The sequence below is a fragment of the Lingula anatina genome, chromosome 1, assembly GCF_051362555.1.
Source record: "Lingula anatina isolate TDL-2025a chromosome 1, LinAna3.0, whole genome shotgun sequence".
Classification (NCBI taxonomy): Eukaryota; Metazoa; Brachiopoda; class Lingulata; order Lingulida; family Lingulidae; genus Lingula; species Lingula anatina.
The window spans coordinates 19,381,853-19,397,804 of record NC_141767.1 but is presented as its reverse complement, the minus strand read 5'-3'; the positions used below and the strand labels follow the sequence as shown (position 1 = coordinate 19,397,804).

At 34.6% G+C, this 15,952-nt stretch overlaps 2 protein-coding genes across 2 annotated transcripts in view; one reads left to right on the top strand and one right to left on the bottom strand.

Moving 5' to 3' along the window:
• Positions 1 to 15,952, bottom strand: part of LOC106173650 (uncharacterized) — a 28,144-nt gene that overhangs the window by 11,725 nt on the left and 467 nt on the right. The window contains exons 2-9 of the mRNA XM_087001389.1: positions 15,707 to 15,944; positions 14,855 to 15,010; positions 14,155 to 14,344; positions 3,210 to 3,278; positions 2,620 to 2,751; positions 1,803 to 1,907; positions 1,397 to 1,524; positions 927 to 992 (exon numbers count right to left, since the gene is read on the bottom strand). Coding sequence (XP_086857515.1) covers positions 927 to 992; positions 1,397 to 1,524; positions 1,803 to 1,907; positions 2,620 to 2,751; positions 3,210 to 3,278; positions 14,155 to 14,344; positions 14,855 to 15,010; positions 15,707 to 15,867 — 1,007 coding nt within the window. The 5' untranslated portion in view covers positions 15,868 to 15,944. The remainder of the gene's footprint in view (positions 1 to 926; positions 993 to 1,396; positions 1,525 to 1,802; positions 1,908 to 2,619; positions 2,752 to 3,209; positions 3,279 to 14,154; positions 14,345 to 14,854; positions 15,011 to 15,706; positions 15,945 to 15,952) is intronic.
• LOC106173661 (uncharacterized) lies at positions 4,517 to 14,100 on the top strand. The gene is made up of 2 exons (XM_087001380.1): positions 4,517 to 4,726; positions 7,049 to 14,100. Exon 2 carries the CDS (start codon positions 8,704 to 8,706, stop codon positions 12,676 to 12,678), a length of 3,975 nt encoding a protein of 1,324 aa, XP_086857506.1. The 5' UTR covers positions 4,517 to 4,726; positions 7,049 to 8,703; the 3' UTR covers positions 12,679 to 14,100.

Sequence of the window (15,952 nt, the reverse complement as noted above, 5' to 3'; positions counted from 1 at the left end):
ATTTTATTATTAAAAATTGATTGTCATTATGCTGTTAACCATTATGTAATATTGCATCAGAATAGAAGAACACACAATTTTGGGTGCTGCTGCCATGAAAACCATTATGGGAAAACCATGTTACTTATGATTGCCAAACTTTCAAAAAAGAAATACAGGACTAAAATGCAGCCTGAGTTGGAAAAGCAGTCTAATTGACTTCTTTTTCTGGAAGTTATACATTTTCAGAGTGTGAACTTGAACTCCTAAGGGGCTGAAGCCTTATGCTTGTTACACATTTTACTTACATTGGAATTACCTGTTGAGCATAATTAAAATTTGATGTTGAATTTGCAGTTTAACATAATGTACTTTTGCATCAGAATTGACTGTACCCTATTTTGTTTTTTCCTTCTTTTTGTCTGTACATTTGACAGCTTTGCTGCCTTGTTCTTATATTGTGTTTACAGTGTTTCATATATGCTAAAAAGTGAAAAAACAGCATAACTACTAAAATAGTGGCCCGATCATGCCGATTTTCGAACTTGACCTGCGTTTTAGTAAGATTGATTACTCCTGTGAGTTTCATGACAACAGGCCTATCGGTTTTCCTTAATATGTGTTTATAGGGTTGCATATATGCTGAAAAATGAAAAAACAGCATAACTTCTACAATAATGGCCTGATCATGCTGATTTTCAAACTTGACCTGCGTTTTATGAATATTCATCAGCTCTGTAAATATAAAGCCAAAAAGTAAAACTGTCCTCCACTTATCGTGTTAACAAGGAAAGTGCACGGCGCCGGCATCGGCGACGACAGACGCAGGTGATGGCAATATGTACAGACACATCTGTGTCTGTACATAAAAATAATGGGAATGGAGAAATTATATCATAAGGGAGCACTGCCTACTCAATAGTATACTGTGAGTAATGCACACTTACCCTAAACAAGCCTCCATGTCATTCTTCATTTTCTCTTCATATGCATAAAACTCATCTTGTAGAGACCTGAGATTACAAAAATCATTTAAAACACAAGCAATTTCTAATTGTCTTTTTGTGAAGTTAGATATTTTCTATTGTTTTGCCAAAGTAAATATCTTAATTCCCTTACAGCATTGAAAATTGGTATTAAATTTCTGATATATATATATTTTGTATATAAAATATATATTAGCTGAATGAATTGTTATTATTATTATTATTATTATTATTATTATTATTAAATATTAGAAATATACAATGTTCATATCTGGCCTAATGGAAAAGACCAAATGACTTCGCCAGAAACCACATTATGTCAAGTATACCAGTATCTATCAGAACAGTAAGTGATCTCAAACAGTCTCCTTCCTGTTTAAATCATGTTCGATGAGAATACAACGAAGTCCAAAAATGTTTTAAAGCCTCACTTTATCCTCTGCTGCAAAAAGCTCACATTCTCCTCCATCTGCTGTCTCTTTGCTTTGATTTGGTCATGAAATGCCTGGGTAGCTGCCCCCTTCAAACCCTGCATACTATCTGTGTATGGACCATCAGCCTGTAAAAGATGAATATTTATCTCAATTATATCACAGCATTAGCAACATGACAAGATCAAAACTTTAGAGGCACTGAACTTTCCATAGCTAACACACCTCCACGAAAAACAGCATGTTTAAGTTCTTGCTTTTACTTTTTTGCTACCACTGAAATATTAGTCACATGACTAAAATATGATAAAACCTGGCATATTGTTCTTTTAAAAATGAAAATTAGCTAACTCATACTGTCTGAGACTGTCCAGTATTTTCTTAAATGTACACTGTAATCTATTACCTCTATCCTGGGTGGATTTCTGACACTGATATTGTCCAGCACCATGACTTGTGAGGCATCAAGTATAGCAGCCTGATACAGGTTCTCCCTTTCAATTGGATTTCCCTGAAACATCATAATATGGAACTTTACAATAGGCAAAGGAATTTAGGAAAGGAATACAAGAATATATGCACACAAAAAATGACTATATAACTTAAACAATAACAATCCAATCAGGCTGGAATTCAAACTAGCATTTTAGTCCTACAAATCTTTAAGAAGAATACCTTGTCACATTGTGTCTGCCCATAAGCAGTATACTGTAGTTATGTAAAATGAGAAATGTATTAGGGTGTAGTAAACACATATAAAATTAAATATATAGGGCATTATCTAAGTGATGCACCAACCCATCAGTATAGCTGAGGTATATTTGCATGCTGACTTGGTAAAATCACAACTGGCATCTTGCAAGGGCAGACTTCATATCTAGACTGCATGACATGCAGTATCGTATATATGCATAAAGATATGTTCACCCCAAGCTGACTACTGTAACAGCTAGGCATAGACAGCCTTTACATTCAAACGTCATACCAGCTGGATCGATCCAATTATGCGGAGGATTTTGGATAAAGTGCATTCAGTGGTCTCAGCTTAACTGTCTCCCTGAGTATCTAGTTTTAACTAGTTAAAACTACTTAAAAATTATCTGCCAGCAACTCTAGGATGCGTGTCAGACACTGACTGCACTTAGGGAGAATCACCCTTAGAGTTGGATCCAGCTAGTATGAAGGGTTTATCTGAATGCTCTCAAATACAGTACATGACTTACATGTAAAGTTATAGACTGTAACTTGTGCAGATGTCTCAGCACCTCCCCTGTGGTCTGCAGGGCAGAGATATGGTTGTCTGCAGCATTCAGGATTATCAGGTTTCTGGAGCTCAACAATGGAACAAGATCAACCTGAAAAGGGAAAAGCTTTCCTCATTCAGATTTATAACAACATTAGGAAATATTTACATGATATAGTGACAACAATGTTTCAAGCATGAGATCAAAACTTTAACCTTTTAGACTCACTCCAAGCAGAAGACGGTTAAATAACTTTCTCAAAATAAATAAATAAATAAATAAATAAATAAATAAATAAATAAATAAATATTAATAATAATAAAAATATAAAAAACAACAGTAGTAATAAATTGAAAATAAAATTATAATACTAATAAAAATCTTACTATTAGTGCCTCACATAAATGCATTTAACATTTTTAAAAGAACCTTTTACTTAAGGATCAATATGCAGAAAAAAAACAACTAAATTTACTATCAAATCACAATCATATCATAAACATTTACTTTCATTAAGAAACCAGATAGGAATTACAGAATACACCACCATGACAAGAACTATGTCTTACAATTTGATTCCTCTGTACATATAGCTCTCTTAGCCTAGCCAAGCCTTGTACTCCATCCAAAGACTTGAGCTGAAAAGAAATCAATTATAACATTGTTTTCATTTTCTATTTCTCATTAAAGGTATGAATTATTTGAAAATTAATTTATAACTTGAAACATCTCAACTTTCAGTCGCTTTTAGCTGATGTAGAAATATCTGTAAACTGTACATCCAAAACCTTGCGAACTTTGTGGATTCAGAAATTTAATTCAACTGAATCTTATTCTGTATCATATGTCTTTTTTTTTTTTGTTTGTTGGTTTTTTTTTTTTTTTTTTTTTTTTTTTTTTTTTTTTTTTTTTGTTTCAAATACAATAATATCAATACATGAGATACTAAATATGAAAAACATAATTATACTTTAAGCATGCCTCTATGAAAATCAAATTACACGAGTCACACATGCAACATATACTATACCACAGAGAGACAGACATACAAATTGCAGTATTAAAACCAGGGGAATATGTGCTCTTACTCTAACATATTAGTCTACAACTGATGATTATTTGTCTGGAAGATCACACACAAATGTTTTGCCATTTGTTGAGTCTGAATCTCCAGGTCCACTTTTTAAATCAGCTTTTAACATAATACATTGTCTGATAAATCAACAAAAAAGATATCTGATTTGCAAAAAGTAATAAATGTACATCTGCTGCAATCTGCATTTTAGATTTCTTTCACCATATTATGTAAGAGAATGATTTTGTTGAGGCTATTAATTCAATATAATAGTAACAATAGTAATCTGATTTCTACCTTGGTGACAGAAATAACACAGTCCCAGAAAATGAGAATTAAAATCAAAGTGACACTGTGCAAATGTAGCTTCACCATGAATACAAATGAGGTGCTTTTTGAGATACATGTATACATCTTTATAAGAATTCAGGCTACTGCTTTTTGCAAATGTTCTTGCAACACACACATACTTATGATTTAAGCCAGTGAAGAAATACATTTGATGAAAAAATAACCAATTTAAAGGTATATGTTATTTTCAAGATGTTATATTCACCATTAAAATTACCACAAGACAATTTCATCACAAAGGTAAAACAACGAGTCTACAAATATATATATAAATTCATGCCCACATGCCACATTTCTTTTAAGGTACTAATCAAAATATTTATCCTCATTACTAGATTGAAAAATACACTTTACTACCAAAATATATAAATTACACAGATCAGACCACATGCTATCACAGTAAAAATAAACTTTAATATTTTCTTGATTTAATCAGGGGCACGAGTCAGAGGCAGCCATGCATACAGATTACTGGATAATAAATGGGCAGTGCTAAGTTCTACGGTATGCTCAGTCTGCTGTCACATGCAAGACTGATGAAAGACTTATTGCATACATGTACATAGACAGTAGGAGATAACAGCTGGCATGACTGTATCACAGGTGAAAAGGTTTTAGTGGCACAGAGAACAGAGAACACAAAATGATCATTTGGAAAAGGTATTGTGATATCATTTTACTCTTTTTAACTAGCGTTACCTTGATTAGCTGTTTTAGTAGTTTTCCTGGTTGGCTAAAAACATTTACATTTTGATTTAATGTTATATTAGATAACGTTTGTACAGTGTACTCTTAGTACTGGCATGGAACCCAATGCACAGAACTAGTATCCAAGATCTATCTTGGATCCCTGCATATAAGAATCTTTCAGTGAACTTTAAACAAACCTTCAGAAATTAAAAAAAGGAACAAATCAGCAACAATCAAATATTAACTATTTTATAGACTATTATCAATACCCCCAAAAGTCCAAATTTGATGATAAAGATATGAAGCTGATTAATGGACAAAGTTCCTTAACTGAAAATAAGACCTTGTAACAAACTGTAATTTGGAGAAATTGTTCAATAAAATAGTCTATTGGCACACTGTATATGCACAGCCTTTGGTACTTACATATATTCATGATGCTTCAAAAGTTAGTAAGAAGAATAGGGGACCATATTTGTTCAATATTTAAGATAGTTCTGTTTTTTATAGTCACAATATGACTTAAATAAGGCATTTTCAATGAAGTACATTTCATCTGTCAAATAAATAAATATAAAAAACAGAAAATAAAAAACACCAAAATTCCAGATTATGTATTAAGGCTGCAATTGACATAGACCACAATAAATTAGTGGTCGCACCATCAAAATTAATAATAAAAAAAAGAGAAGTTTAAATCGTACCTTACATTAAACATTAAAGCAAGAGTACTCTAGCAAAAAATGCCATTCCAATCCACTTCAACTATTATTCATCCTAGTAAACCTCTTCTGCATTTAAAACTGACAGAATATCAATACATTACACAATATATCACTGTACCTAAGTCTATAAACTTCACTGAAAGCAATTCCTAATTACTTTTCTTAATTAACACAAGGTCTCTAAGGAGAGTTCAAAGTCATTAAGAACAAAGGCACTTCAGCAGCACACTGTTGCTATACACAACTTACAGCCCCAATGCATTCTCAACTGGATGTTCAATAAAAATAATTAAATAATTCATCTCTTTTATAGCATTCCTTAGTCACTGTAGCTAATTAACAAAACCCCTCAATATTCATTTCTTATTTTCAATTACTTCACTTACAGGATAGTTATTAATGTTAATATATGGTAATTAAAATACCAATTTATTATAATGGATAAACTTCAGTCTTTTAAATATGTTGAACTTAATTTCTTTATATCATTTGATTTATTTCTTTAAAATAAAATTGAATATCTTATGAAGTACATCTTTCTAAAATAGGCCTAAACATGAGATATCTAGAGCCCATTAAAAAGCAACTCACAAGTAAAGCACTGTTACACTATAAGGGTATCACCATATTTCATGTTGCTAGCGAGTCACTATAAACATACATGTACACGCAATGTTCAATTTGCCACTGAAGCAGATATCTGAACAATGGGATAGTGTATTCTTTAATTTGACTTTTATTGTCCTAATGATGCTAGATAAACAATAAAACTCAGCCTGTAATAGTCTTCTGACAAAAATGACCACTAGTCCATTTGTTCCTACTTGACCATTCAAAATCACCTAATATGTAAAAATGAGTTGAGAAACATAATTCACTGTCAAGACATGAACAATTATTTAGCAAATTTGTTTTTACAAAGACATTTTATCCCTTTTACTGGCTGCTTTCTGCAGCAGTCACTATCCAACCACATGTCTGAAATATGCTACTTTTTTTACTTTTTTTTTGCCTACCTTTTAAAGACATGAATAATGTGGAGAAAATAGAAATAGGTTTTCCTGACTTGCCTGAAAACACAACTTAAACCTGTTTATATTTTCTCCACATTATTCATGCTGTCATGTCATATGCAGTAGAAATATGAACTTTTTGTAAGGTTCAAGGTGAACACAACTTGTCTTGAATCTCAGACTTTACAAACTACTTTTTTTAAAGACCTTGTTATCATTTACAGCTCACTTTATGACATTTGTAAACTCTCATTTAAGTCAGATATGTTTATAAAAGGATTTTAGTAAATAAACAGAATTAAAACACTGAAGGTATTTCTCTTGTATAAATTATTGGGATTAATTTACATTCTATAGGGAAAACACAAATGTGAATTTTGACACCATTTCGTGACAAGGAAATAAAGAAAGGCGCCTTCTTTAAGATAAGATGTTTCAAAGATATTGACATCAATTGAAATATTAAATTTGCCTTTAATAACTTGAATATCAAGGATAAAGTAAATTTAAATTTCAATATAAAGGTAAAATGTATGTCTTTTCTTTGGTTTCAGATATCCAAAACATATGCATACCAGACGACAGGAATAGAAAAAATCCAGTGTCATCAAGCTGCTGTAATCTCTGTGTATGTGGACATTTGAATTTCTTCACAGCAGACAATGAGATCTAATATATAAATCTGCTTCGAGGCACAGAAAGGACTTCTTATCAGCTGAGGCATCTATATATGACACCTTCATTACTTGAGAGATGTCATTAAACTTGCTGGGGACAAACTTAAATGCATGCCTTGTGTTACATTTCCAATTTGCACCAAGAAAATTGTAGCTAAATTTTAATAGTACATTCTTCTGGTTACAAACTCAACAGCTATATCTGCAAAACTGTGCAAATGACATTGGCAAAAAGAAAACAAGTCCCCGGCTCTCTTGTCATTTGTATATCAAACTATCAGAACAGCATTTTGGAGATGATCATACAAAAAAATGTCTGAATTTCATCAAGCTCTTTAGCTCTTTAGATGTATATCGAAAAAACATATCAAAACTGAAGCCAGCTTCAATGACCATGATGTCTCATCCATGATAAGACGGCTTAATGTCTTTTCTCTGTATCTAGTCCACCAGCTGTGACTCAAGCAGGCATTTGTTGAAGGGAAGATAATGTATGCTGGCTAGGAAAATTATTCACGAACCGGAGATCTTTAATGAAAGGTGTCAGACAGAGTGGACATTGTGGGCCAGTGAGTGGACAAAGGCAGTAAGGGGTTAAGTAACAACAGTCATTTTTCAGCAACACTGATATTCATCTTGACCCAGCCTTCATGACATGTATCACTAATTATTAAAGCCTCATGCCATGAAAAGGAAAGAAAAGACTTAATGGGATTACAAAGGGATCACAATAATTTAAGTGTGGTGTTTTAATTCCTGTAAATATACATATTTAAGACTACTGAATGGACAATTAAGGAAGATAAAGGGTCCTACAAAACAGGAAAACACAGCATAAGTGACTAACAACACAAACACAGGTGACCTGCAACAGTTTCAACTACCTGTGTTATAATACAGCATTTAAAGGAGAGGAAGGGGGTATGATTTCTGAAACTGATGCCTCAGGACATCAGCCAAGACTGACAGGTGAAAATAAGCATGCGACAAGAGAATAATTGTCCAATACACAAGGGATTATATAAACTAGCTTTGAAGACACAGTTAAGTTACACCTGAGGGGACATGCTAAGTGAGCCAGTTGATTACAACACACTTGGATATAAACTACAGTGGACCTCTCAGTGGGAGAAATCTGAGTACCAAGGGAGACTGCTAGGACATTAAGCTGTACCCTGGCAACAGTTTACATCACCTGCTGGTACAATAGCCTTTACTTTTTATATTGGAGGGCAAGCACTTTAGCCATTATCATGGATTACCTTTACATTGAAAGAAACAAGACATTGCTTTGGAGTACTAGTTAAAACATAAACTGAACCTAAACTCAAGACAGAGACTCGTCAAGGTACACATTTTCTTCAACAACTTATTTAAATTCCTATTAAGGGATTTCTTACCGCAAATATCTTGAGGTATAGAGAGGATTTATAGACTTGGCTAAAACACCCACTGTCATCTGACAGCCACAACACTACTTGTCAAGGTTGAAAATAATAGCTGGGAATACTTTCAACCGGATACCTAGCACCATGAAAACCTTGTGGACTTGGATTAGCCTTTCACCTATGATTATTATTATCACTATTGTACTAAATAGTGCAGGGACAACTGAAAGTGCCCTTCTCTGTCCCAAAGAATGCCAGTGTGTGGACACCTCAATATCCTGTGCTTATTTCAATGTGTTCCCAGGGGTGTTGCTCATGAGTGAAGATGCTGCGTCAGCTGTCACAAGCTTGGAGGTGACATGTGACACAAGTGTCAGGTACCTTTTGAACCTGACAAGTTCAGAATTTGCAAAATTTACGAAGCTGGAGAGTCTCAGAATTAAGACCCAAGGTTTGTGTGCTTTGAATGATGTCGGGAACAATTTGTTTGTTACAATGACAAATCTGATATTTTTGGAAATCAAAGCAAATGACACCAGCCAAGTCCAAACAAAATTTCACCCCAGCACTTTTGCTGGCTTGACAGCTCTGGAAAAAATGAGATTCATCCTACCCAGATTCCAGTATCGTTATATTCCACCCTTCATGAAAGATCCCACAACTTTTCCCTTTTGGCCCTGGGGAGATGTGGAATTCCCAAAACTTCACACATTAGAACTAGCTGTGAACACAGGACACGGGGACCAGGAGTTGTGCAACAACCTCTTCAAACCATTCACCAGGGTAAAACAAGTTGTCCTCAGATTACCAGAAATGAACCTAAAACTGGGATGTCTGGAGAGCATACAAAACTTGACCATATGGAATGCTGATAATTACCTAGTGACTGTGGTGAATTTTTATCTGAATTCCATACCATCCAAGGATTTCAGTTCCCTGACAATATCTAAGGTTTGGAGATGGCAGTTTGGAGGTACTTCCTACCAGCCAAAACATCTTTTAAAACGCCTCCGCTTACATGTTGGTGACTTTATACGCATGCCTGAATATGTCAAAAGGATGAAAACGTTGACACACCTTGAGTTTACCCAGCAGAGTTATGAAGATATGACGCACCATGACTTCCTCTCCCTTACAAACCTAGAATATCTTGATCTCAGTTATAACTCTGTAAGGATAAACAAAAGGCCAAATATGAAGCCCATCTTTGACCAGAACAAAACAGCTTTGGAATATATTGATTTAAGTTACAACTACCTGGGAGGACTTGATGAAAACCTACTTAAAAGTCCACCTTCTCTGAAATATGTCAATTTAAGCCATAACCTCATAAACACAGCTGACTTGGGAGTTTTACAAGGCAGTCCAATCAAGGAACTAAATCTTGCTTTCAATAATATTGACACACTGACAATTAGTGGTACCATAAACTTGAATACATTAACAATCCTGAATTTGAAAAGGAACCGTGTACAAGCACTGCCAGTTAACCTGTTCAGAAGCGCACCAAATATCAGGTATCTTAACTTGGCCAACAATATATTTCAGACTGTCCCTATAAACATCACAATGTTGGAAAGTTTAGAATATCTCGATTTGAGGGATAATCCACTCACTACATTTGACTCACACAATTTGGTTCAATTATCCATAGTAAGTCTACAAAAACTCCACCTGCCTCTCAAAAATGTGCACTTTCTAAAATATCTCTCTGGTGAGGAGAGCAAGACCCTGGAGATATATCTCCATGGAGACAACCTGGATTGTTCCAAATGTGAGAGTGTCATGGCAACCTATGCAATATTTAAATTTGGCTATCTCAAGACACAAAATGTGTACTGCAGAAATATATCATCTTCCTCTCCTGCAGCAGGACGAGATATTCTAGCAGCTGGATTTGATACTAAAGAGCTTGGGTGCATCAACTATCAGAGTTGCTTTAGTTCATGTAACTGTTACTGGCATCAGATGAAGGGACAGGTCTTCCGCGTTGCGAACTGCAGTGACAGTTTCTTAACAAGTCTGCCCAGAAATTTCCCCAATGATACTACAGTGTTAGAAGTTCAGCGAAACCAGCTTGAACGTTTCCCCAATATTGCTCTGCCAAATCTCTGGATTCTTTCCCTGAAGGACAACAGCATTACGGAAATCAAAAATGAAAGCTTACAACATGTTCCCAACCTGCGTTATCTGAGCTTAGAAGGCAATGGAATTACTCACATCCCAGAGGGGTTCTTCAACCACACCCCTCATATGATCACAGCTAATCTGACAGGCAACCCAATAAAGTGTGACTGCAGTCAGAGATGGATAAAAGACTGGATGCTTCAACAAGAGAAAAATGACAGAACAATATTTGTGGAGGCATTCTGCAGCAATAGTTCTGGTACAGTAATCAACATAAAAGATTTTGATTTTGAGGAGGCCTGTGTCCCTCAAGCTCTTAAATATATCAAGACATTTGACTACGTGACTTTGCTAGTGGTTTTAGTATTGCTGATAATAGTTGCTATACTGATTCTCTTGATTTATATCTGCCGTAAAGAGCTCCAAGTATGGATCATTAACAGAGGGTGGTGGAAGGCAAACATACTGACAAACTCAGCACAAAGGACATATAAGTATGATGCCTACATAGCATACTGTGACAACAATTATTCAATAATTCGTGATCATTTCATTCCTCGGCTTGAGCAAAAACATGGCTACAGACTTTTCATACGAGACCGAGATTCCGAAGCAGGCCAACCAATTGCAGAAAATGTCGCTAATGCAATCAGTAAAAGTTATTGCACCATAGCATTGTTAAGTAATTCTGCTATGGAGAGTGAGTGGTTTCCAGTGGAGTTTGAATTAACTCACAGTTTATCTGTAGAGGACAAAAGTCGCCGTCTAGTCATTGTGAAGGTGGGGCATCTTAGTAAAGAGGCCCTGAAAACACAGAAAAGTATCCAGTTGTACCTAACCACCAAGACGTATCTAAGTTGGACTGATCCCGATTTCTGGGATAAAATGCATAAAATATTGCCAGACAAACCCCACCCTGTATTCATGGGTAACGAGGCTTACACAGAAGACACCCCAGACAATGGAGTTCGTAGAGAAAATGATTATGTTCAAAGAGAGGGCTCGTATGTTGCTGCTAATGTTGACGTTACTGTTGATGATGATTTCACAGATGATGACGATGTACACAGTGATCACTCATTTGATACATACTGTAGTGGTGACAACATACCAGGCCATGCTATTGTCAATGACAATTATTATGTTAGTGACAATGATCAAGCACATGGCAATAATTATGATCATGATGCAGAGAGTGACAAAAGCAGCACAGCAGCTGATGTGGAGAATAATTTGTTTAATGCTGAAACTGAAACAACAGATGTCAGTGTTAACAACCTAGACAAACCTTATGACACCCATGTCCACGCAGATGCTCAACCTCAAAACGTCACCACTGAACTTGAACCCGCAACAGACATCCTCAGCAACAGCGACAGTGACAATACAAAATATGACAATGACAAAGATCCACAGACATTACAAGATGACAGAAAATCCATGAATGATTCCCCTAGTGGGAGTGAAAAAAGTGACAGTCAGGAAGAATCAGAGACTCCTGAGTCTAGTCTGACTGGATCACCGGTGGTTGAAAAAGACTCCCTTGGTGTTGGCACACCGTCAGGCAAACTAAGTGATAAAGAAAGTGACAGATACAGCTCACTTTCCTCCCTTAGTCTAAGCCTTGATCTTGATGAGAGCTTCTCTCAGTTACAGGTTGGTAACAACCTGGACAATTCTGGAGATGTAAATGGCATTAACAGCAATGGAAATACTCAGATAGACAACAGTACACACTTAACCCTAAATGGGCTTAGCAATGCAAACTATCAAGACAAAGACAATGGTAATGACATTCGAGAACAGACTGACATGACTCATGGTAAAATGGAACAAGAAATGACCAATTCAACAACACATTTAACCAACAATATAATAACTAAACCAGTTGCTGCTCCCAGATCACTGAATGGCAATGTGTCGCCCATAAGAACAGAAGACAACAGTGTCAGTCTCGGGGTTGATTACAGAGAAGATGCCATAGAGGTGTAGCATGCACAGATTCCATTATATAAAAGTATAGGGTGGGGCAGGAGTAACCTGCAATCTGTGGCCTTGTTATAGTGGGCACTGGGTGCACTATCTTTGTTACAGTTGCTACAAAAGTTCATGTTATTTAAGTTTTTCCAATGCGATTGTTAAACGGGAGAGACACGTTGCCAGTTTGGAAAGAGATTGTATCATCTCTGGTTTCCATTTAATGCTCTGGTGGTAAAACATGAAACCTGTCATTAAGTAAATTTGTAAAATGACAGAAAGCAAGGCCATACCTTATGGCTTTCTTCAAAGGGATTCAAATGACACTATTCACTATATTCATCATTTAAATAATATCCCCATTTTTACATTGTCATTATATATTTCACTCAATTATATATTAGTTTTTATCAAAATAGAATCAAAATAAAGTTATTACATTAAATAACAAAGAGATCTAATAAAACATTTTTAACATATCATGTAATGCAAGTCCACTTTGTTTGTCATTCAAATAGGTGCTGATTAAATTAGTATAATATAATTTTATTGTCATGTTTTATCCATCATTAAATGGCAATTTGAAATGAATTTCAATTTAATGACTAATAAATCATGATATGTTAGGTATAGGTAAGAAACAAAATGTTTAAAGGAAATGTAACCAAACTATGAATTAAAACAGTCCTAACATTAATAGGAATTTACATTGTGAGTTATAATCAAGGATGTATTTGTAAGTCATACTTGTAATGTTTAGTACCAGTATGCATATTAATTAAAGACAGATATTTGTGTATTGCTCTTCATGGACTTGGAAACTTCTGCAAAACAACATGAAGTTTATAAGTTAATGAACAGAACAGTGAGTTAATAAACAAAACAGATTTTTAAGAATACCCACTCATTCATTGTTTTATATGTATACACGGGAAGATACAGCAATAAGAAGATAAGAATCTGATGAATTTGGCCACCTTCAAGACTCTTATCCAATTCATCACCCATAGAACAATAACACCTACAGTGTCAATGCCATACTGGTACCAGTAGTTTACATGATGCAGCCATGGGTACTGTAGCATAATGGCACATCTGCATATTTGAAGCAGCCATAAATATGTAAAGTATGAATGGAACTCCATTGCCCATTAAATCTGATTATATACATGATACCGCATAGGGTCATAAAAGATAATTTTTATCATGGTTGTAATTTTGGCATATATCACTAGAAGTAAGATCAAGAATTGATAGCTATAAGATCTGACATGGATATTTGAATTATACCATGCCATTGCTAAGTTTGGCATCTGGGAATATAAATTGATGTTAAATCTAAATTTCATCTTACCACAGTTGTTTTTAGATGAGAATGCATATTTTGTAAGAATAAGCATTTTTTTTCAGAAAATAAAAATAAATTAATAAAGGGTCCACATTGTCTTTACCTTATTATTAAAAAGAATTAAATATCCCCCATGTCTTTACCTTATTATTATTAAGATATAATACAGTCAGATTGGTCAAGGTGGGCATCATGGAAATATCCTCTATCTCATTCATGCCCAGGTTCAACTCAATCAGGTTGTAGCTTCTTTCAAGGCCATCCAAACGCTTGATAAAGTTGTGAGAAAGATTCAGTGTCTGTAGATGAGATAGCACCTCTATGGATTCAAATCTAAAAAAAAAAATAATAATGAAAAAAATTATGTACGATAGAAGAATAAGTATTTGTTGATACAGTGTTTGGCAGCTTTAGTGATTGTTGAGTGTGTGTCATTCTCTGACAAGATTTGTGTTCTGTAAACAAAACTTTCCAGGGGTAAAGTATGCTTTTATGACATTTGTAAAGAAGCCCATTCTGTCATGTTTTTGTCCATACATGATGAAAGTAGATTTAACAGATTCTAAATGTGTTTCTCCTCTAACACAATTGCTGACTACCAAACTTTTCTACATGTATCTCATTTTCTCAAAAATAGTAAGCACAAATTAAACATGTTCTGATTACTGAGAGAGTTTTGATTAGAATTCTTTTTAACCAGGTTGATAACTTTATATGTTTTTCTTTAATCACACTGCATTTAACCTGAAGTGTGTATTGAAAATGAGAAACGGAGAAAAAGTTCAATCATAATAAAACAAAAGTATGTACATTGTACAAATGTATGTTGGAATGTACAAATACCTCTGAATCCTATTTAGTGATGCATCCAATACTCGCAGGTGTTTCAGTGGGTATAATGCTTCATAATCAAGATTTTGCAGCTCATTCAAAGAAAAATCTGCTTTGAGGATTCTGGAGGGTTGCTCAGTGATAGTAGCTATCCTTGGAAGTGGTTTGCTGAAGGAATGATATGTTTACACTTACATATATAATAAAAATGATTTAAGTCTAAGTCTAACAATGAAGTCAAACTCCATCTACAGGACATAACCCAGGACATAAATATTGATTTTTGTATAGTCACAAAATTTAGTGTTATACAGATTGTCTATCCATGGCCATATATAACCAAATCCTCAAAATTGTTATTTTTTCAAGATTAATCAAAATGTGATATGACAAAATATTGGGCAAGTCCATACAAATAGAAGTAAAAATCCATCAGATGGGTAAAACCTTGGTCCTACATCTAAAATGGGTTAATTCAGTATAAACTACCAATTAAATCACCAAAACCTTGATATTTCCCCCCATGATTCACCCGTAAAGTTGATTACAGTGGTTGGAGAATTGACTTGTGTTAATTGGTTCTCAAAATAAATTTAAAAAAAAATGAAAAGGATGTCTTGTAGGTAGATAGATTGAATTGATCTATTGTTCATGAAAAAAACATGCAATTAAGTAATTGACTGCAATTTTCAACTTCAACATTTTTTTTCACAAAAATAAAGAAATACACCTACTAGTACAATGCACCTTTCCCTTCCCATGTTGTGAGCCATTTTATATATAAATGCATGTATCTTTCATTTCTTATTTAAATATGACACATTTCCCCTGTAACCGATAGTGTATGTATTCAACTATTTATACCTCTCATCTCCCCAATTAAATCCCCACTTGATCCGCTGTATCTGGCACATGCGTAGGTCAAGCTGGTAGTAATGCCCCCTTCCAACATCCCACTCTGAGGGGACTATGGGGAGAGTGGACAGCTTCTTATCAACAAACTCTTTACTGATAGTGGAAGACATGTTGAGTTGCTGCAGTATTGCTCCAGTTAGACTTACATGTACCAGTACTATGTTGAATCTGATTTACACCACGTACACTATAAAT